General features: G+C 51.2%; 1 protein-coding gene across 3 annotated transcripts in view; it reads right to left on the bottom strand.

Moving 5' to 3' along the window:
- Positions 1-3,584: 3,584 nt before the first annotated feature.
- SLC6A6 (solute carrier family 6 member 6) overlaps positions 3,585-23,325 on the bottom strand; it is a 49,648-nt gene continuing 29,907 nt past the window's right edge. For all 3 annotated transcript variants that reach the window (XM_075574622.1, XM_075574620.1, XM_075574621.1), the window contains 10 exons: positions 19,500-19,632; positions 18,482-18,616; positions 17,252-17,355; positions 17,041-17,165; positions 13,662-13,774; positions 12,924-13,061; positions 11,022-11,124; positions 9,545-9,645; positions 6,343-6,513; positions 3,585-6,010 (listed from right to left, as the gene is read on the bottom strand). In XM_075574622.1, the coding sequence (XP_075430737.1) occupies positions 5,882-6,010; positions 6,343-6,513; positions 9,545-9,645; positions 11,022-11,124; positions 12,924-13,061; positions 13,662-13,774; positions 17,041-17,165; positions 17,252-17,355; positions 18,482-18,616; positions 19,500-19,632 (1,252 nt within the window). In that variant the 3' untranslated portion in view covers positions 3,585-5,881. The remainder of the gene's footprint in view (positions 6,011-6,342; positions 6,514-9,544; positions 9,646-11,021; positions 11,125-12,923; positions 13,062-13,661; positions 13,775-17,040; positions 17,166-17,251; positions 17,356-18,481; positions 18,617-19,499; positions 19,633-23,325) is intronic.

The raw sequence follows: 23,325 nt of genomic DNA, 5'->3' as shown, positions 1-23,325 counted from the left end.
GCTCTTTTAAAGGGGTAGTACAAAACATGTTTTTTTTTTTAAATAAATCCATTCTGTAGTATTAGATAATACTTACTACATCATTTTTTTTTTCAACTCTATAATGCCATTTTTAATGAGTTTTTCATATACTGAGCATCCATTTTTCTATAGCGTGCTTTATCCCACCTCCCCAGCAGGGCAAGATCTTTGTAACACTTTCCTTTTTGTGATAATTTGTTGCCAATATTCCCAGCAGTTTGAGCTGCGAACTGTAACAATAGATAATGTTACCTTAGTAATAGAAGAATACATTGTAGCTGCTGAGTTACACTGGCTGAAGGGCTGATTTGAAACTGAAAGGCGGCCATTTAGTGAACCCTGGGAAGCAGGATCGTTTCTGATCGATCACGGGAGAACGAACCGATTTTTGTTTTTGTTTTGTTCTCAAGCAGGGGTATATGTAAAACCTGGGCTGTTAGTGGTCCTTGATGGACTGGATTCGGGAACCACTGCTCTAGATCAGGGGTCTCAAACGCCGTCCTCCAGGGCCACCAACAGGCCAGCTTTTATGGATAGCCCTGCTTCAGCACAGGTGGCTCAATTGCCCCTGCTCTAGATAAATAAAATTGTATTGGTAATACCCAGAATGCATTACGTTGCCTTCAGCTGGAATATGTATATAATGAGTTAGAGCTATTTACATATTTACATTGGAATGCAGAATTGTCTCATTGAAACATTTAAAGCGGCTGACCCCACATGCGCATTTTGACGTTTGTTCAGTTGAAATCTGCACAGATTCCAATGTTTTGCTGTAGCGCAGGTTAGAACTTCCATGATCCTGTAAAGCAAAACTGCATTTCTCTATCTCTTTTTTTTTTTTCTTTTCTTCCTTCTCTTGTGCATGTGACCACGTATAATTCTACAATCTTACCTAACCTGGCAATCGTTTGGTACTCCTGTTATAAATCTGTAATAATCCTGATTGTGGGCCTTACAAAATGGCTGCCTTCCAATGCTGTGCTGCGTTGATCAGTAGGATGATCAGTACATTAAAAATGGCATGAGTTGAAAAAAAATAAGATAAATGCAGACCGTATTATCCAATACCACAGAACTGATTTTGGTGGAAAATAACCTTTGTCACGATTTGCTGCTTTAACTTATGGCAAGAAGAGACAGGGCTGATTATTCTCCCACGCCCGAGTTTTATTCTCTGACCACTACTGGTCTCTGCTGCTGTTTCATCGCCGACGTTTCAAGCACAGAGCTGCACTGCTGCCTATGACGTGTAGACTCATTTTAAATTGCAGTGTTGTTATAGCCCCTTGAAAGTGACGTATACTAGTGTGCGGTGCGCAGAGATGGGGGATTCTGGGCAAAACACAGGCTTGTTTTGAAGAGTAAGGCTCGATTGAAGTCTGAGACATTGATGCTAAAAAATTAGTGAGACTCAGAAGATGAGTGATTGCTGCCAGGTGTGTGCAGGCCCCTGAACGAGTTACACGTACAAGAAGCGTCGGTCACACTTTCTTTCGGAATGATGTTTAATATCGATGTTGATTACAAAAGCTTCTAAAATTACAAAGTAACAGCAGAGTGATGTTTAAAACCTGATGTCTCGTCTAGCAAAGATCTGAACGCCTTTCCTGGCAAAGGAATCTGCTACGTGTGTAGCAATACATTAGTGGCTTTGCCATCAGTGCAGGGGGTTCATACGGACACTGAACTGATATGTACGGTCCAGAAAGCTGGTTACACAGTGGGCTTCTTACAGTCTCTCCTTATGTAAGGAAGAGCATTGTTTGAAAGTGAGGCTGCCTTGTGCCATCTCCTGCAATCCATGTGAGCCTGGCAGTAGCTTCGGTGGAGGGAGTGTCAGGTTGTGTTAGGACTCTGACAACACTCTATATAAGTCGTGTTCATACTGCCGGATGTAGTGCATGGTCCGTATAACCCAGAGGCATTCTAAATTAAGGACCACGAGGAGGCTCTGCAGCATCATCTTCTCTTTGAAACATGTAGACGTTGAGATTTGTAAATACAAAAGCAATGGTGCCCAATACCATGACCTCTTAACTTCTGCTTTTATTAACCCGTGGGGAGCAGGTAACGTCCTGCCAAGGCCAAGGCATTTGTTTTGTGAGTTGTGATGTTTAAGAAGAATGTGGGAATCCCTCCCCGCAGAGATTGGGACGGGCAGAAACCTCAGAGCCACAATAAAATGTTCTGCCACCTGCGCAGAATCTGGTGTTCCTCTGCGCATTGGTCACATGGCGGCTGTGCTGCTAATCATACAAAGGATGAAATGCCCCAGAACCCCCCCCCCCCCCCCCTCAAATCAGAGCCGAGATAATGTCCAACGGCCCTAAAAGCCCAAAGTTACATGGGCAGTTTAACTTTGGTCATATTTTTAATAACTCTGTAATTGGCTCCCTTACACATATTCAATCCCCTTTTAGGAATAAGGAAGCCGGTTACTTTATCTCGTGGGGAAAATGGATGTGAATCTTTTGGAAACACGCGATTCAGGCAAATTGGCGAGAGGTTTGTCTGACTAATGGCTCCTTAATTACATAGTGAATAAATGAGCACGGCTAAGCTAGCGAGTTTGAGTAAATAATGGCTTTCAGTGATAAGATCGCTACCAAAAATGGTGTCAACCCCCCAAAGCATTTGCTTACTGAGAAATTGTTAAACGTATAAAAGATTACTTTAAAATACTTTGACTTTTTTAAAGTGGACATTCGCTCAATTTAAATTAATCTTGGTTACTGCTCTGGGTTCCCCTTTGTCCCCAGCTGGAAGGCCCCTTTTCAAGGAGTAGATCCCTTTACTCTATGTTCATGTGTATAAAGATAGGAAGCAGGCGGTCCCCTGAGTTGAACCAGCTGAAGGTAGTGCTGGCATCTCCTCCAGGGGAAACAAAATGGAGTTAAATCTCCCCGTTCACATTGTGGCTTCCACTGGCCCGTGGCTTGCGGGGAGAATTAAATACAAGGACGCACTACCGCCTCCCGGTAATTTCCTCAGGAACCTGCAGCCCCCAAAGCTGAATATACAGTATTGTAGTTCAGCACTGGGGGGGTATCATCTATTTTAACCCCAGAATGTTCTGTAAAGCATTAAAGGTCAATCTGACAATTAATGGGAGAATTAAGGGATTCCAGACCCAATAGGGAAAAAAGTAATTTTTTTTACTCACAATTGTCACTGTTTTTGTAAATTTTACAAAATAATTAAAATTTGCAGATATGTCACATTTTGCAAAACTTAAAAAAAAATATCTGCACAACATGTAAAAAATGTTGACTTTGGCGCGGCGTAAGTGAGGAATAGCGATGGGTGAATCCGCTTCCTGGATTTCCGCGCATTTCCCCCGCCCACAATACGTTTGCCAGGTGGAAAATCCCAAACAGACTTGGTCGGTTTTAATCCGCCATTGGATACAACCCCGTGAATGGATCTGAAGAATCCAATCCGCGGATTCAGCGATCTGTTGGGATCCGTCAACGGATTGCTGAAGCCGAAGATTGGATTCTCCGAATCCGTCCACGGATGGCGGAATCCACAGAATGTATTAGTAATAATAATAAAAAAAATTTTAAAAATCTGCAAAACGAGAATCGACCCTTTTTGAGATTGATCCACGGAAATCCGGATCTGGACGATCTGCTGCGGATCCAAATTCACCCCGAAAATTCACCAGGGAGGAGGATGGGTTTAAAAATGGCACCAAAATATGCAGTCTACCGTGTAACCACAAGGTGGCACCAGTGGCCTGATGCAAAGCCTGGCCAGACACTCGCGATCCTGATCCTCGTCTTTCTGTGAGGTTGCGTTCTGCGCCTCACAGGATCGCCACTACAAAAAACCATCAGGCACATGATGCTGTAACCTCTGGAGTGCCGCCCCTCATGACGTGGTAGCTGCGGCTAAGGCTGCGCTTATAGTGCCGGCGACGTCAGGCTCCGGTCGCTGGAAAAATCAAATTGAGATGACTTCCCGCGATCGCGATCAAACCGTCGCTCCGTCGCGTGCGGTTATAGTAAGCGCATCAATGCATTTGTTTTGACGCGACGTCGCTGTCACCGTCACTATAAGCGCAGCCTCAAGGTTCACCCACCGGGTTAAGGGGCAGTTGTGTAGCCCATTTCAAATTTAGGCTTATTTTAGCCCTTCACTGCTAGAGACCAGCAATACATTAGCTCATAATGCGTAGTGCTCTGAGGCAAACAGGTTTAACCCTTCCTCTGCCAGAGGGGCCTTCAGCATGTTTGCATCAGCCCGCAGAAGTGTTCATATATTTGCCCCTGCCTGAAGTGCTGTGAGCTCCGTGGAAAGCTCCTGTCCCCGCTGTGCTCCTGCAGGGTGATGCGGGGAAAGGGTTGGAGGAGAAATTACAGTAAAAAAAAAACATTAAATGACGGATCAGTCACCTGACATTTCTAATCCCAACTCTTGGCTGATCTGAAATCCCCCGCTGGCAGTTACGTTTGCAGCAATAAGATTCTGGAATTGCTCCATATGTCTCAGATGTGCGTCCACCACCCCCTCCCCTCTGTCTGAGGTTTAATACTGGCGGTCATGAGAGAGAGATGGGGAGAGGAGAGAGAGATGGGGAGAGGAGAGAGAGATGGGGAGAGGAGAGAGAGATGGGGAGAGGAGAGAGAGATGGGGAGAGGAGAGAGAGATGGGGAGAGGAGAGAGAGATGGGGAGAGGAGAGAGAGATGGTGAGAGGAGAGAGAGATGGGGAGAGGGAGAGATGGGGAGAGAGAGAGATGGGGAGAGAGAGAGAGATGGTGGGAGAGAGAGAGATGGTGGGAGAGAGGGAGATGGTGGGAGAGAGAAAGAGATGCAGAGAGAGAGAGAGAGATGCAGAGAGAGAGAGAGATGCAGAGAGAGAGAGAGAGAGAGAGAGAGAGAGATGCAGAGAGAGATGCAGAGAGAGAGATGGAGAGGGAGAGAGAGAGAGAGAGAGAGAGAGAGAGAGAGAGAGAGAGAGAGAGAGAGAGAGAGAGAGAGAGAGAGAGAGAGAGAGAGAGAGAGATGCAGAGATATAGAGAGAGATGCAGAGAGAGATGCAGAGAGAGAGCTGCAGAGAGAGAGAGAGAGAGAGAGAGAGAGAGAGAGATGCAGAGAGAGAGAGATGCAGAGAGAGAGATGCAGAGAGAGAGAGAGAGAGAGAGAGAGAGAGAGAGATGCAGAGATATAGAGAGAGATGCAGAGAGAGATGCAGAGAGAGAGCTGCAGAGAGAGAGAGAGAGAGAGAGAGAGAGAGAGATGCAGAGAGAGAGAGATGCAGAGAGAGAGATGCAGAGAGAGAGAGAGATGCAGAGAGAGAGAGAGAGAGAGAGAGAGAGGGAGATGCAGAGAGATGCAGAGAGAGATGCAGAGAGAGAGAGATGCAGAGGCAGAGGCAGATGCTACAAAGCTCTTTTCCAACATAAAGTTACCCTCCAGCACCGACGTAGTTGCTATTGGTTAACGGGTGAGTGGCATTTCTGCACTCAACTGAGCAGTCATTTAAAAGCTGGGTCCTGGCAGTGGGTGGACACAAGAGGTACAGTGTACTCCAATATAAATTGATACATATAATAAAGCAAATCTTTAGTGATATAAGATTCCATCTCTGCACAGAGAGATAAGGACCTCGATATAAAATGTTACAAAATACACCCACACACACACACACACACACACACACACACACACACACACACACTCACACACACTCACACACACTCACACACACTCACACTTATTATACAACGTTCTCTACAAGAGCCGGAGAATCACGATCTAGTGCAAATAAAGATCTGCATAAACCTGGATCTAAGGAGCGGGTTAGCAACCCGCAGGGGGTCTGTCTGCACCCGCTCGGACAGAGGGGCCGGGTCACATCATGGTCTCCACTATCACATGGGTGGGCTTCAGGAGACCCCCGTTGGAGCAGAACGGCGCGGACCCTTCTGTCTCCTTGGCCCAGCGATTCGTTTCTCGTGGCGCTGTGACAGATTTGATCCTCTGTGAAAACGTTGAGGGAGAAAGAAGATCAAAAAACAAGGTCAGGAGGAGCCTCGACTGAAGCACTGAAATCATTAGTTACTCCAGTGCAGGGGCGGCCAACTCCACTCCTCAAGGGCCACCAACAGGTCAGGGTTTAAGGATACCCCTGCTTCAGCACAAGTATCTCAATCAGTGGGTCGGTTATGTCTGAGATACATGTGCTGAAGCGGGGATATCCTTAAAACCCGACCTGCTGGTGGCCCATGAGGACTGGCGTTGCGCCGCGCCCCCCTCCCCGGGCCGTTGGGATATATATAACATGGGGTCACCGTGTGCACGCGGTGACTTACCTCCATCAGAGAGCCGTCGGCGCGCACGATGTGAATCACCATGACCAGTGGGATGCAGACCATGGAGGACAGAGCCAGGGCCCAGCCCAGCCCGATGGCCCAGTCCGGGTATGTGTAATACTTGTTGTAGGTGAGGGGGGTGTATTTGGCCAAAGAGAAGACGAAGCAGCCCTAAAGAGGAGAGAAGGTGTTGGGTTAGTGAGGCCCGGCACCAGACTGGACAGCGCTACAGATGAAGCTGGTGCCATAGATCAGGGGTGGCTAATGCCAGTCCTCATGGGCCACGACAGGTCAGGTTTTCAGGATATCCCTGCTTCAGCACAGGTGGCTCAATCAGTCCCTGCTTCAGCACAGGTGGTTCAATCAGTCCCTGCTTCAGCACAGGTGGCTCAATCAGTCCCTGCTTCAGCACAGGTGGCTCAATCAGTGGCTCAGTCTTTGACTGAGCCACTGATTGAGCCACCTGTGCTAAAGCAGGGATATCCTGAAAACCTGACCTGTTTGTGGCACTTGAGGGCTAGAGTTGGCCACCCCTGCTCTAGATCCTAATGAGTGCTATAACTTCATGGGACACACTGGCAGCGCCGTGGCAGCGCCGTGGCGGCGTATGGAGGAGATGTGCCGCAGCGTATGGAGGAGATGTGCCGCGGCGTATGGAGGAGATGTGCCGCAGCGTATGGAGATGTGCCGCAGCGTATGGAGGAGATGTGCCGCAGTGTATGGAGGAGATGTGCCACGGCGTATGGAGGAGATGTGCCGCGGCGTATGGAGGAGATGTGCCGCGGCGTATGGAGGAGATGTGCCGCGGCGTATGGAGGAGATGTGCCGCGGCGTATGGAGGAGATGTGCCGCGGCGTATGGAGGAGATGTGCCGCGGCGTATGGAGATGTGCCGCGGCGTATGGAGGAGATGTGCCGCGGCGTATGGAGATGTGCCGCGGCGTATGGAGGAGATGTGCCGCGGCGTATGGAGGAGATGTGCCGGAGCGTATGGAGGAGATGTGCCGCGGCGTATGGAGGAGATGTGCCGCGGCGTATGGAGGAGATGTGCCGCGGCGTATGGAGGAGATGTGCCGCGGCGTATGGAGGAGATGTGCCGCGGCGTATGGAGGAGATGTGCCGCGGCGTATGGAGGAGATGTGCCGCGGCGTATGGAGGAGATGTGCCGCGGCGTATGGAGGAGATGTGCCGCGGCGTATGGAGGAGATGTGCCGCGGCGTATGGAGGAGATGTGCCGCGGCGTATGGAGGAGATGTGCCGCGGCGTATGGAGGAGATGTGCCGCGGCGTATGGAGGAGATGTGCCGCGGCGTATGGAGGAGATGTGCCGCGGCGTATGGAGGAGATGTGCCGCGGCGTATGGAGATGTGCCGCAGCGTATGGAGGAGATGTGCCGCGGCATATGGAGGAGATGTGCCGCGGCGTATGAAGATGTGCCGCGGCGTAAGGAGGAGATGTGCCGCAGCGTATGGAGGAGATGTGCCGCGGCGTATGGAGGAGATGTGCCGCGGCATATGGAGGAGATGTGCCGCGGCGTATGGAGGAGATGTGCCGCGGCGTATGGAGATGTGCCGCGGCGTATGGAGGAGATGTGCCGCGGCGTATGGAGGAGATGTGCCGCGGCGTATGGAGGAGATGTGCCGCGGCGTACGGAGGAGATGTGCCGCGGCGTACGGAGGAGATGTGCCGCGGCGTACGGAGGAGATGTGCCGCGGCGTACGGAGGAGATGTGCCGCGGCGTACGGAGGAGATGTGCCGCGGCGTACGGAGGAGATGTGCCGCGGCGTACGGAGGAGATGTGCCGCGGCGTACGGAGGAGATGTGCCGCGGCGTACGGAGGAGATGTGCCGCGGCGTACGGAGGAGATGTGCCGCGGCGTACGGAGGAGATGTGCCGCGGCGTACGGAGGAGATGTGCCGCGGCGTACGGAGGAGATGTGCCGCGGCGTACGGAGGAGATGTGCCGCGGCGTACGGAGGAGATGTGCCGCGGCGTACGGAGGAGATGTGCCGCGGCGTACGGAGGAGATGTGCCGCGGCGTACGGAGGAGATGTGCCGCGGCGTACGGAGGAGATGTGCCGCGGCGTACGGAGGAGATGTGCCGCGGCGTACGGAGGAGATGTGCCGCGGCGTATGGAGGAGATTTGCCGCGGCGTACGGAGGAGATGTGCCGCGGCGTACGGAGGAGATGTGCCGCGGCGTACGGAGGAGATGTGCCGCGGCGTACGGAGGAGATGTGCCGCGGCGTACGGAGGAGATGTGCCGCGGCGTACGGAGGAGATGTGCCGCGGCGTATGGAGGAGATGTGCCGCAGCGTTTGCACATTTTATGTAAGTGTAAACATTGCTAGAAAGTAAGCAAAATGTCACCAATTTTGCCATTTTCACCAGAGTTTCGCTCTTTTAATGAAGATTTGTAAAACTGGCAGAAAATTTCAGTATATAAAGAGCCAGGTGGCCTGGTACCTTGACATTTAATGCGTGTTTGGTTTTAGGTGACGCTTGCTCCCGATATACGTATAGCCCAACATATCTCACCAAAAAGCAAAGTGACTGACTACATCCGTATATAGGACCAAGAACAGGGCTTCATACAGGGGATTCTGTTATCACTAACACTATCATTTTAGCAACAGTACTGGGGAGACAGTATCATTATTTGTTACAGTGTTACTTATTCTGCAGCTGCAGTAACCACCAGTATGAACCTGCGGCACTGCAGAGCGGTATTGAGTATGACTCCCCCCTCCTGTGTTTAAAGCGCCTTTGCGGACTTTGCATTTCTAAGAATTCAGATCTTCCCCTTCTAAAAAAAATAAATAAATAAAAAAGAAGGAATTTGCCCCCAATAAAAACAGACTCCACAGATCCCACTTGTGGGTACTTTAAACTCCTTTGGGGCTGCCTCATGTCAACAGGTTAGACTAGGGGTGCGCAAACTTCGAGCTGCGCCCCCTTGCCCGGGAGCCTGCAGCGTTTGCGCCTTCCCTCTCCTAAGGCTCGGCATTAAATGACGTTGCGGGTCATGTGACATCATTCCGCCACGGCATATAACGCATGTTGCCATGGTGACGCGTCTCCGAAGACCTGGCAGAGAGCAGGTGAGGGAGTTACAGAGGCCTGACACCTTCCCTGACATTGTAGCCCCCCCCTCCCCTAGAAATTCTCGCGTCCCCACTTTGCGCACTGCTGGGTTAGACGCTCACCACGCACAGCACCGGCGTGATCACACACCAGCTCCACTTCATCCACGGACCCGGTTTGTACCCAATCATATCCTCGATGTCGTCATAAAACCTATCAGCGCCTGGTGACAAAGCAAAGGGTAAGGGGTAAGGCGCAGCTCTCTGGGGCATTTCTACTTGAAAACGAGAGCTAACTCTCAATGTATTACTTCCTGGTAAAACATTTTATACATAAATGTTGGGCAAACTGAAATGAGCTTTGACAAAGTGAGAATATGATGCAAGGAGGGGGGGGGAGTCTGACATAAACAGCACTGGGATCTAAGCCGCCATTTTAAGTCAGCATCCATCTTAGGTGCCTGATATTGTCTATTGTCTGTATGAAAGTTGGTATGGAAGTTAGTATAAAGACACATTTTTTTTTCTTTTTCTTATAATTATGCAGAATTCTCCTATATATTAAAAAAGTGAGCAAAGCAGCGATGGCGCCTAGTGTGTAAACTCAATAGAAGGACGACTGTTGCAGGGAGCAACCTACCAGCGTCGGTGGTCTAGCCAGATACAAAAAAGAAAAGCAAGCGGGGGACCCGAATGAACACAAAGGTTTAGAAAAGAAAACGATTAATACACAGACTGCTTTGTGTTCACAGGATCGCAGGGAGGGCGGGAATCGCATTCCAACTGCTGCAAGAACGGGGAGGGAACTGATGCTCCTTAAAACATACACCCCTTGGAAAAGAGGCCATGGATACGCAGATAACCGCCAGGTCGTGCACTGCAAGGGTTAAACAAAGGGCAGTGTCCCATACACTAACGGCAGTGACGTTTCAGTCCGAAAAAAGCTTCTTGAATTGTTGTCTGATTATAATAATTAGGGAGTGAGTGTGTATTCTGCATTTAAAAAAAAACCCAAGTATATAAAGAGAATAATTATACACTGCGTTATAAAACTGAAAATCCCTCCCGTGCAATTAAATGTCCCTTTTCCGGGACATTAATATGTGACCGGCCCTGGGAGAGCCTAATTTTGTAAGTAGGTTTGTTAAAAATAAATTAAGGGCGCCCAGTATAGGTGGGCGGAATCGCCCAATTCCATGTCCCGGATTTTCTCGCATTCCCCCCCCCCCTCCCCCCCCCCCCCCCCCCCCCAAAAAAAATCTGTTTTGCGGATTTGGACGGTTTTAATCCAAGCGGATTCATCAACAACCGCCATTGGATACGACCCGTGGATGGATTTGCGGAATCCATGGATTCTACACATAGAACAGACAAGGGATCCGCCGAGTGTATTGGTCATAATAATCATTTTTAGAAATCCGCAAAATGGGAATCGCCCTTTTTGAGATTGATCCGCGGAAATCTGCGGACAAAAAGGAACCGGACGATCCAAATTGGTCCATCTCCAGTACTCGGTAACCCCCCCCCACACATTTGCATCACGTCAGTAACATTGTTGACTTGTCGTACACGGTTTGCAGCACTGATTTAGGTTACGTACCATAAACCCAGGCTACAGCAATACATTCAAAGAATGCGACCCAAAGCAGGCAGACTCCACTGGCTGCATAGTAGTCAAAGAGTTGAAACACGTACATGCCCCCCTGTGTGAGAGAGAAGGGGTTAGGGAGAGGGGACACACGATCCGGTACAGGGTGCAGCTCAGAGCATTACACCCGGACAAAAAGATGTGAAGGGCACTCCCAATTCACTAATGATGGTAACTTTTACATAAAATGTGAAAGAAAGTGCAAACACTGTGCAAAATACTAAACATGCAAAACATGCAATAAAACCAAAATTGCTATCATCAATCACGGGGGGGGGGGGTGGGGGGGGGTGGGTGGTGGGGGTGGGGTGGGGGTTGGAGGGTGGGGTGGGGGGGGACAGTCTAAAATACAAATGTAGCAACATTTGTGAAAAAACGGAATAAAAGAAAATGCAGAAAAACCCGATCAAGAACCGTTCCAGGCGTTCTCCCAGAGGTGATATTCTGCAAAGTTCTGCGCTCCCCAATGTTGGGTTAGTATGAGTCAGCCCATGGATGTACTGGTGTTCAAAGATATAGATATAGATATAGATATAATAGAGAAGGAGCTCAGTGAGTAAATACACTGACACTGACTCTGGCACTGAGTGTGAAGCAGGGGAACTTGGCTCACCCAGTGTCAGCTCCTTGTGACATTGGGCAAGTCACTTTATCTCCCTGTGCCTCAGGCACCAAAAACATAGATTGTAAGCTCTATGGGGCAGGGACTATGTGTGTAAAACTAGCAGCGCTATACAAGAGCAAACAATTATTATAATTAACGCACCCCCCACCCCCACATGTAATGCCTTACTGAGCTACGAGTGCGCACTGCTGGGGTCCTCCTGCTGCCTCCCCACCGCGCGGCTTTCTTTAACGCCAGTTTCCTGTTCTGTGCATTCCCCCCTCCCGCGCACGCCTGCTATTTCTGCACTTACTCTAGGTTGAGCAGGTATCTCCTTTGTCTGTTTTACTGTCATTTTTATATTGATTGAAGTAGATGTTCAGGCCGCTGACGTCAATGGGACGTTTCTGCTGAAAACGGCCTGAATGGCTGCTCTGGGTACATAGCATTAACCCCTTAGAGCAGCAGTGGCCAACTCGTCCTCAGCCCACTTGTAACACTTCACTGCCTTTGCTGTCTCCTTGGCAGTGAAGGTGTTGAAGCTAATGAATGTATCTGTGTATAAGACCATACACTCGAAGACAGGAATGACCAACTCCAGTCCTCAGGGGCCACCAACAAATCAAGTTTTAAGGCTATCCCAGCTTCAGCACAGGCGGCTCAATCAGTGGCTCCATCGATGACTGGCACATCTGTTCTGAAGCAGGGATAGCCTTAAAACCTGACCTGTTGGTGGCACTCGAGTACTGGCGTTGGCCATTCCTGCCTTAGAGAGTATGGTCTTCTGCACACACTCATTAGCTTTATTACCTTCACTGCCAAGGAGCCATGAAAGGCAGGTAGGTGGTTCAGGACCATATTTACTAAGCAATGCTAGACTATAAAAGACACCTTAAGGCCCATTCAAGTAAATCCAGGGCTGCAAGGTTGTCTTCCTGAATAGCACCACTTAGTAAATATGGACCATTATGTTTTCTCTCAATTCTGTATGTACGGAATGATCCATGACCTGAGAATCTCTACCTCTCCCACGTGGGCTCCCTACTCAGAACACAATCTGACTACGGACTCCAAGAATGGATTCTTACTCCATTTCTCATATGAATACAACATCTAACTAGCTTGGCAAGGAGAATGGTGAATCTGTCCCCGGTAGCGGTGATGATGTCAGGTTCATGCTCACTAACACGGTGTTGCCCGTTCTCGGTTTCCCCACTTGTTGAGATGATAACATTTCTCCGGATACTCACTTCAGTGACCATAGTTAACCCCAGAAGATAGCTGAGGAAACACACGATGGCGATGAAGATCTCTCGCCGATAACCCTTCCGTAGGAAGGACGGGGACAGATCAACCAACGATGTGATCTGTCCTTCAACTTCAACAAACTGAGGATAGAGCAGAAATTCCCCTGGTCACTGGTTGCGACCCATTCCCCAGCTTGGCTCATGTTCTCAAAGTAAAAGGTAGCACAGTATAATAGTGGCTGGAAGATCGGACACACAAAGTCTGTTTCTTTCACTGCGGATTGATTAAACATCCCGAGGACAGAAAGGGTCCAAATCATAAACCACTATTGCCCATATTTAATATCCATAAGACAACATCCCATGCAGGAAGACCCCAAGGGAATGAGCTGCATGGTTTTAAGGTGTTTTAAGGCAGTGTGCACAACCGGCTCATGTAATTACAATAACAGTAGCACCATGTGCTTGTACACTGTTATACATGGTCAACATTATCCATGAACAGTCTCACCTGGAAAATTGTTACATTTCATAAGCTTCCGGGAAAATGTTTCTGCTCTGAGACACACTCCCAACACGCTCATTAATTAAGCTTAAAAAACACTGATTCTAGCAGCTCTTATTTTTTGGCTTACACCTGGAGGGTCCTGTGACACATCACCCAAAACAGAAGGGTTGTGTGACTGCTCCCATCCCTCCAATAGGCGGAGCAGGGCGCCCTATGCTCTCGATGTCACTTACCTGGCTGTCCAGTCCAAGCAGCAGAAGCATTATAAAGAAGAGGATGGCCCAGAAGGAGGGCAGTGGCATCATGGACACGGCTTTGGGATAAGCGATGAAGGCCAAGCCAGGACCTAGAGGAGAACGAAGAAGGGGAGGAGGGAGCAGGGATAGAATCTATTTAGCACAGCACTGTCCAGCAAGGCAGATACAATCAGGGGCCGGAGAAGGGAACTCTGCAATACTGTGTGAGATTAATAGGGCAGGGTTACTGGACACTGCTCTCAGGACACAAACTCTGGCTACATTGGGAAACCCTCATATAGGACAGTGGCCAAATCTCCACCCTGTCTTACTTTCTGCCATGTATATCCTCGCAGCCTCGCCACCTTGGAGGCCTCCCCCCTGTCTCACTCTCTGCCATGTATATCCTCGCAGCCTCGCCACCCTGGAGACCTCCACCCTGTCTCACTCTCTGCCATGTATATCCTCACAGCCTCGCCACCCTGGAGGCCTCCATCCTGTCTCACTCTCTGCCATGTATATCCTCGCAGCCTCACCACCCTGGAGGCCTCCACTCTGTCTGTAACTCTGATGATGGATATAGTGCATTGGAATTTCTCTGCTCTGTAGAATCAGGACATAAAGGAAATGGGATCTTCCTCTGAAGGAAACTTTCCCGATGAAATCACAGGGGGATCGGGGTCAGCAAATCACATTAAAACCTACCCACAGGTTAGTCTCTGGATAAATTAGGTTAAGAATCAATAATGCACTTCAAGAGCTGTTATCATCTGATGAGAGGGAACACACGCCCTTTAATGTGTTATTCTTGTACTAAGCATGTGTTCCGGATGTCTGAGTATTAGGAGGGTATGAGAAGTATGTGTCCCGATATCTGTGTATTAGGAGGGGGTGAGAGGTATGTGTTCCTGATGTGTGTGTATTAGAGGGGGTGATATGTATGTGCCCCTGATGTCTGTGTATTAGGAGGGGGTGGGAGGTATGTGTCCCTGATATTTGTGTATTAGGAGGGGGTGAGAGGTACATGTTCCTGATGTCTGCGTATTAGGAGGGGGTGAGAGGTATGTGTTCCTGATGTGTGTGTATTAGGAGGGGGTGAGAGGTATGTGTCCCTGGTGTCTGTGTATTAGGAGGAGGTGAGAGATATGTGTCCCTGATGTCTGTGTATTAGGAGGGGGTGAGAGGTATGTGTTCCTGGTGTGTGTGTAGTGGAATAATGTAGCAGTCTCTTGGTGGGAAGTTTTTGCTTCCATTAAAGTGTCGGTAATTCCAGGGCTTCCGGTTAATTGCATTGTTCAGAAAAACTCAGCAAGTGCAATACCCGCTGCATACTGTACATCTCCAGAACACGAACAGCTCCGATACATAAAATCAAGAGCATTACAGGCCATATTTACCAGGCAGGTTTCTGCCAGAAAACACCCTAAACCCTATTAAAGTCAATGGGTTGTAAGGTTTTTTTTCCAGGGGCAGAAAGCATCTTACGGCAGAAGATTGCTTAGCAAATATAGGCCTCTGTCTACAATGTCCAACCAACTTCATCTCAACCACTTGGATTCAGCTCAACAAGGGACATCACATGTCACATCACATGTCACATCACATGTCACATCACATGTCACATCACATGTCACATCACATGTCACATCACATGTCACCGGAGGCTAACAACCCCTCGCCCTGACAAACTGTAACAAAGTAGCTGTTACCTATCTCATGCCATCACCTAGGAACCAGGGGCTGAACAATGCCGGAAACATCGCAGAATAACCTGTTCTTATATAGAGAGTGTAAGGCTACGGTACCGGTGTCAGCGCTGCACGCGCGCCTGCCTGGCGGCGCGTGCAGCTGTGATCCCCGAGCAGCAGGGGAAAGACAGGGGAAGGGGATGCTGGGGGGGGGGGGGGGGGGGACCATGACGTCACCCGGCAGGTGCGCCCTCATTGGCTGAACTGGCGGGGGCGTGGCCACCGCGCTCGTCACCAGCACTAGAGACAATTTGACCGTCTTCAGGAAAAACTGGTCGTGCCAAGGGAGCTAGCGAGCCCGGCCCAACTGAGGGGAGGCTCTTGTCCATGCAGCGGATGCCACAGCACGCTGCAGCAGGCACCGGGGACCTAGCCTAACGCTGTATCCAGAGGTCCAGTTTCTGCACTGGTCCTGGGATGTTCCTTCTGCTCAGAGCGCTTACATTACAAAGTGTGTGCTCAGTTACACGTCATTTCCCAGAATCCCTTGCGGCAGTGGAAGCACTGTATGCTGGGAGATAATGGGGAAGGGCAGGGCTGCAGACCTGTCTGGCGTGTGAATGTGCTCACAAGTGAGATTTTCAAAGTGTATGAACAAACACTACATTATTTATACAAACTGTTTAATCAGCGGAAGGGGCAGAACAAAACTCACGTCTACCTATCGTTCAGAAGAATGACTGCTATTATTAACTCCTTCACTGCCCAAGTGGCCAATAATGCATCGCACGTCCGTCTGGCATGTTTATTATCAGCAGCTTATTGCCCTATATCTCGGATACCGAGCTTAGATTGTAAGCTCTTCAGGGCAGGAAACCATTGCACTGCTATTTTATTTACACAGCGCTGCTGCTGCTCCAACAGCCAGATGCAGAAGGTGAATAACAGGCTTGAGATCACCTAGATGGTTTACACTTTATGTGAACAGACTGGCCTATGAAGTGGGAGAGGGGGAGGGGGGAATTATTTTTGCACACTAGGACCTGTGTATCGAGTCCCATGTGGGCATTTCCTATTTCAAAAGCACAAATGTGTGTCTGAGAATTGGTGGCACTTTATCAGCATGTCTGACCCACAACACAAACAAGACATCTTCGTGACTATCCTGACATCTGTCCCCTTCCCTCCAGGTCTCTGCGCCTCATTTTAAGCCCCTCAAAGCATCGCAGAGCGATGTGCTGCAGAGCGACGTGCTGCAGAGCGATGTGCTGCAGAGCGATGTGCTGCGGGCCTCCATGGCAGCAAAGGGTTTCAGAAAGGACATATCAAGCATTGCTGTACTAACCCATTGCTACTGCAGAAGCCCGACGCTCGCTTTGCAGAGCAATGAATAGCGACCAACCAACCCCTTCCCTGGCAGAGAGGCTCACACCGCATGGCTTGGCGCCCCTAATTACGCTGGAAGACCCCTCTGCCAGGGAAGGGGTTACTAAACAACAGCCCATGAAGTGTGCATGGACTGACTCCTTCACTGCTGCCCATGCCAGGTACACGTCTTTTCATTTACTATCTACTGCTCCTTCCGAAGCCTGTTACGTGGGGTGAGGGAGGGGGGGGGGGGGGAGATCTCTGGCTCGGCTTTTTTGGTGCACGGTCCCCACCACGGCTGCCACGGAGTGCCATCGTACCTGACTCTGCCACATCTGCAATGTCCACCCCTTGCTCTTGTGCCATGAAGCCCAGGATGGAAAAAATTGCGAAGCCAGAAACAAAACTGGTACCGCTGTTCAGGCATCCCAGCAGCATACAGTCCCTATGTCACACACATGTCACGGAGCAGTGTTAATGAGCACAAGGAATCCCACCCCCGCCCCACCCCCTCCGACCGACCCCACTTGCCTATAGCAGTTGTACTTGTACTTGTTATAACTTCCCAATGAGGTCATGGCGCCCAGGCAGATTGCATAGGAGAAGAAAATCTGGGTCCCCGCGTCGATCCAAACCTTGTGAGGAGGGGAGACAGGGGCCATGGTCAGTCCAGGGGGGCTGAGCACTCTACCTTACTCTATATACACATGTAATATATATATATTAATAATAATATATTAATAATATATTAATAATAATAATGTACTTACATATTGGGGCTGGGTCCAGACCAGACTACTGGAGCTGGTGCTGCTATCAGAGTACCTGTAAGATACTCTGCAAAAATAACAAAGGGATAGGCCCCCCGAAAATATGCATGCAATATAATGTCTTTTATTGGCCCAACGTTTCAGCTATCTTCTGGATAAAGCTCTCCACAGGGCACAGGGCACAGAGCACAGGGCACAGGGCACAGGGCACAGGGCACAGGGCAGCCAAAATGCTGGGCCAATAAAAGAGATAGAGAGATGAGAGAGCAATGAGAGAGCGATGAGAGAGCGATGAGAGAGCGATGAGAGAGCGTTGAGAGAGCGATGAGAGAGCGATGAGAGAGCGATGAGAGAGCGATGAGAGAGCGATGAGAGAGAAATGAGAGAGAAATGAGAGAGAAATGAGAGAGAAATGAGAGAGAAATGAGAGATGAGAGAGAGAGAGAGATGAGAGAGAGAGAGCCATGAGAGAGAGATTAGAGAGAGATGAGAGAGAGAGATGGGAGAGAGAGAGATGGGAGAGAGAGAGAGCCATGAGAGAAAGAGATGAGAGAGAAAGATTATATATATATATAGTCAATTTAGATCACAAGTGATCTATAATACCAGTACACAAATAGCAAATAAATAGTAATTTTATTAGGTCCAAAATGCACACACAGGGACCAAAACGTCAGGAATGTGTGTGCATTTTGGACCTAATAAATTACCCTTTATTTGCTATTTGTGTGCTGGTATTATAGATCACTTGTGATCTAAATTGACATACATACATACGCAAAATCACCCACACAACACATAAATATTTATCATGCATCAAATCATGTTGTTCTTGCATTGCAGTGTGTGTGTGTGTGTGTGTGTGTGTGTGTATGTGTGTGTGTGTGTGTGTGTGTGTGTGTGTGTGTGTGTGTGTGTGTGTGTGTGTGTGTATATAGTGAGCTCCTGCCGCTGCACTGGGATTTTAACCCATGCCATCCTGCCCTCTTACCTGTGGGTCTGCCAGGCGGGTAATATCCGGGTACAGGTAGAATTTGATGCCTTCCGCGGCCCCTGGTAGGGTGACCCCGCGGATCAATAATATAAGGAGCATGATAAAGGGGAAGGTAGCAGTGAAGTATACCACCTGAAACCAGAGAGACCCCGGGGGGCCCGGCAAAAGATCATTAAAGACGTCATTGTGTGGACAGGAGCCTGAGATTTTATCTCACACATTCCTCATGTCCCTCTTTGTTATTTCTGATGATAAACAGTTGAAAAAAATAAAATAAACTGTAACAGAGACTAAAAGGTAAATTCAACACATATCTATTTAAAAAAAAAAAACATAGGTTACTGAGTTATATTAAAACCAGTAAAGAAATGTGGGTAGTGCAGACAGGGGGGCCAACAGGGGGGCATGGGGAGGAGAGCCCGGGGGCTGTAGGGGCCCGGTCGACTAACTTCTGCGTCCAGCTGACGGGCCTTTAGTTGCTGCTGTTGGCACTTAACAAGTAAATTATTGTAATAATAATATCACACTTATAGAGATGTTTTTGGCACAGTCAGTTTGTTTTGAAAATTGGGGAGTGATCAAACAAGAATATAGCGGGCACTAAAAATAAGATTCAAATGGTTTGCGGTTTCGCAAATTGTGACGTTTCATCGGATGTTTCAGCTGAACTTTGGAACCAGTTTTCAAATTTATATTTGTTTGGATAAAACTTTTGGGTTTGTGAATCAAAAAAAAAAACAGGAAAAACTTCATAGTTCCAAACTGTAAAAATCATCTTCCTGCCAACGCTGAATTGTTCCCCATACGTTAAAAAATAATAAAAATAATCCAGATACAAACACCAGCGCCCCGGATAATAATAATAATAATAATTTTATATATATATATACATATACACAAACACACACACACACACGCACACACGCACACAACTGGAAAAAGCCTAAAATGTCAGTATACACAGGGTTAGTTAGCAGGGACATTTAACATCATTTAAAGGGTTAGTAACCCTTACCTTCCCGGTGGACCTGACTCCTTTCCAGATGCAGAAGAAGCAGATGACCCAGGTCAGGAGCAGACACAGGGCCAGGTCCCACTTCACTACGCCTACATCGTCAATTCCCTTTGATAAGCTGAGCACCTTGTGCCTAAAGGAGAGGGACAGGTGTTAGGAACCCGGGGACAGGTGTGAGGAACCCGGGGACACGTGTGAGGAGCCGGGGACAGGTGGGAGGAGCCCGGGGACAGGTGTGAGGAGTTGGGACAGGTGTTAGGAACCCGGGGACAGGTGGGAGGAACCCGGGGACACGTGTGAGGAGCCGGGGACAGGTGTGAGGAACCCGGGGACAGGTGGGAGGAACCCGGGGACAGGTGTGAGGAGCCGGGGACACGTGTGAGGAGCCGGGGACAGGTGTTAGGAACCCGGGGACAGGTGGGAGGAACCCGGGGACACGTGTGAGGAGCCGGGGACAGGTGTGAGGAACCCGGGGACACGTGTGAGGAGCCGGGGACAGGTGTGAGGAGCTGGGACAGGTGTGAGGAGCCAGGGACAGGTGTGAGGAGCCAGGGGACAGGTGTGAGGAGCTGGGACAGGTGTTAGGAACCCGGGGACAGGTGGGAGGAGCCAGGGACAGGTGTGAGGAAACCGGGGACAGGTGTGAGGAGCCGGGACAGGTGTTAGGAACCCGGGGACAGGTGTGAGGAACCCGGGGACAGGTGTAAGGAACCCGGGGACAGGTGTGAGGAGCCGGGGACAGGTGTGAGGAGACAGGGACAGGTGTGAGGAACCCGGGGACAGGTGTGAGGAGCCCGGGGACAGGTGTGAGGAGCTGGGACAGGTGTGAGGAGACAGGGACAGGTGTGAGGAACCCGGGGACAGGTGGGAGGAACCCGGGGACAGGTGGGAGGAACCCGGGGACAGGTGGGAGGAACCAGGGGACAGGTGTGAGGAGCCGGGGACAGGTGGGAGGAACCCGGGGACAGGTGTGAGGAGCCGGGGACAGGTGTGAGGAGCTGGGACAGGTGGGAGGAGCTGGGGAAAGGTGGGAGGAGCCAGTGACAGGTGGGAGGAGCCGGGGAAAGGTGGGAGGAGCCGGGGACAGGTGGGAGGAGCCAGGGAAAGGTGGGAGGAGCCGGGGATGGATGGGAGGAGCGGAGACAAGTAAAAGGAGCTGGGGACGGATGGGAGGAGCCAGGGACAGGTGTGAGGAGCCAGGGACAGGTGTGAGGAGCCAGGGGACAGGTGTGAGGAGCTGGGACAGGTGTTAGGAACCCGGGGACAGGTGGGAGGAGCCAGGGACAGGTGTGAGGAACCCGGGGACAGGTGTGATTAGCCGGGACAGGTGTTAGGAACCCGGGGACAGGTGTGAGGAACCCGGGGACAGGTGTGAGGAACCCGGGGACAGGTGTGAGGAGCCGGGGACAGGTGTGAGGAGACAGGGACAGGTGTGAGGAACCCGGGGACAGGTGTGAGGAGCCCGGGGACAGGTGTGAGGAGCTGGGACAGGTGTGAGGAACCCAGGGACAGGTGTGAGGAACCCGGGGACAGGTGGGAGGAACCCGGGGACAGGTGGGAGGCACCCGGGGACAGGTGGGAGGAACCAGGGGACAGGTGTGAGGAGCCGGGGACAGGTGGGAGGAACCCGGGGACAGGTGTGAGGAGCCGGGGACAGGTGTGAGGAGCTGGGACAGGTGGGAGGAGCTGGGGAAAGGTGGGAGGAGCCAGTGACAGGTGGGAGGAGCCGGGGAAAGGTGGGAGGAGCCGGGGACAGGTGGGAGGAGCCAGGGAAAGGTGGGAGGAGCCGGGGATGGATGGGAGGAGCGGAGACAAGTAAAAGGAGCTGGGGACGGATGGGAGGAGCCGGGGACAGGTGGGAGGAGCCAGGGACATGTGGGAGGAGCCGGGAACAGATGTGAGGAGCCAGGGACAGGTGGGAGGAGCCAGGGACAGATGTGAGGAGCCGGGGACAGATGTGAGGAGCCGGGGACAGGTGTGAGGAGCCAGGGGACAGGTGTGAGGAGCTGGGACAGGTGTTAGGAACCCGGGGACAGGTGGGAGGAGCCAGGGACAGGTGTGAGGAACCCGGGGACAGGTGTGATTAGCCGGGACAGGTGTTAGGAACCCGGGGACAGGTGTGAGGAACCCGGGGACAGGTGTGAGGAACCCGGGGACAGGTGTGAGGAACCCGGGGACAGGTGTGAGGAGCCGGGGACAGGTGTGAGGAGACAGGGACAGGTGTGAGGAACCCGGGGACAGGTGTGAGGAGCCCGGGGACAGGTGTGAGGAGCTGGGACAGGTGTGAGGAACCCAGGGACAGGTGTGAGGAACCCGGGGACAGGTGGGAGGAACCCGGGGACAGGTGGGAGGCACCCGGGGACAGGTGGGAGGAACCAGGGGACAGGTGTGAGGAGCCGGGGACAGGTGGGAGGAACCCGGGGACAGGTGTGAGGAGCCGGGGACAGGTGTGAGGAGCTGGGACAGGTGGGAGGAGCTGGGGAAAGGTGGGAGGAGCCGGGGAAAGGTGGGAGGAGCCGGGGACAGGTGGGAGGAGCCAGGGAAAGGTGGGAGGAGCCGGGGATGGATGGGAGGAGCGGAGACAAGTAAAAGGAGCTGGGGACGGATGGGAGGAGCCGGGGACAGGTGGGAGGAGCCAGGGACATGTGGGAGGAGCCGGGGACAGATGTGAGGAGCCAGGGACAGGTGGGAGGAGCCAGGGACAGATGTGAGGAGCCGGGGACAGATGTGAGGAGCCGGGGACAGGTGGGAGGAGCCAGGGATGGATGGGAGGAGCCGGAGACAAAAGGAGCTGGGGACAGGTGGGAGGAGCCGGTGACAGATGGGAGGAGCCAGGGATGGATGGGAGGAGCTAGAGACAAAAGGAGCTGGGGACAGGTGGGAGGAGCCGGGGACAGGTGGGAGGAGCCAGGGACAGGTGGGAGGAGCCAGGGACAGGTGGGAGGAGCCAGGGATGGATGGGAGGAGCCGGAGACAAAAGGAGCCGGGGACAGGTGTGAGGAGCCGGGGACAGCTGGGTGGAGCCGGGGACAGGTGTGAGGAGCCGGGGACACGTGGGAGAAGCCGGGGACAGCTGGGAGGAGCCGGGGACACGTGGGAGGAGCCTGGGACAGCTGGGAGGAGCCGGGGACATGTAGGAGGAGCCAGGGACATGTGTGAGGAGTAGTGTGAGGAGCCGGGGACAGGTGAGAGGAGCCGGGGACAGGTGAGAGGAGCCGGGGACATGTGGGAGGAGCCAGGGACAGGTCAGAGGAGCCGGGGACAGCTGGAAGGAGCCGGGGACATGTGGGAGGAGCCAGGGACAGGTTAGAGGAGCCAGGGACAGCTGGAAGGAGCCGGGGACAGGTGTGAGGAGCCGGGGACAGGTTAGAGGAGCCGGGGACAGGTGAGAGGAGCCGGGGACAGGTGAGAGGAGCCGGGGACAGGTGGGAGGAGCCGGGGACAGTGGTGAGGAGCCGGGGACAGGTGAGAGGAGCCGGGGCAGGTGAGAGGAGCCGGGGACAGGTGAGAGGAGCCGGGGACAGGTGGGAGGAGTCGGTGACAGGTGAGAGGAGTCGGGGACAGGTGAGAGGAGCCGGGGACAGGTGTGCGAACCAGATTATTTAATGCTAAAAACAAAATGAAACCGTGTGGAATTTAAAAAAAACAATATTGCCATTAATACCAACATTTTGTTTATTCATTTGTTTTTAAATGAAGTCATGTCACCAATCTGCACATTGGTCATGTGACCCCCACAAAAATGTTTTTGTGAAACTTTATGTTTTTTTATAACACACACCAATTTATTTAAAATTAGCATTATTTTAACTGCAGAGGGTAACTG

Source organism: Ascaphus truei, chromosome 17, assembly GCF_040206685.1.
Source record: "Ascaphus truei isolate aAscTru1 chromosome 17, aAscTru1.hap1, whole genome shotgun sequence".
NCBI classification, from domain to species: domain Eukaryota; kingdom Metazoa; phylum Chordata; class Amphibia; order Anura; family Ascaphidae; genus Ascaphus; species Ascaphus truei.
The sequence above is the reverse complement of the archived record's forward strand: the minus strand, read 5'-3'. Positions and strand labels throughout refer to the sequence as shown.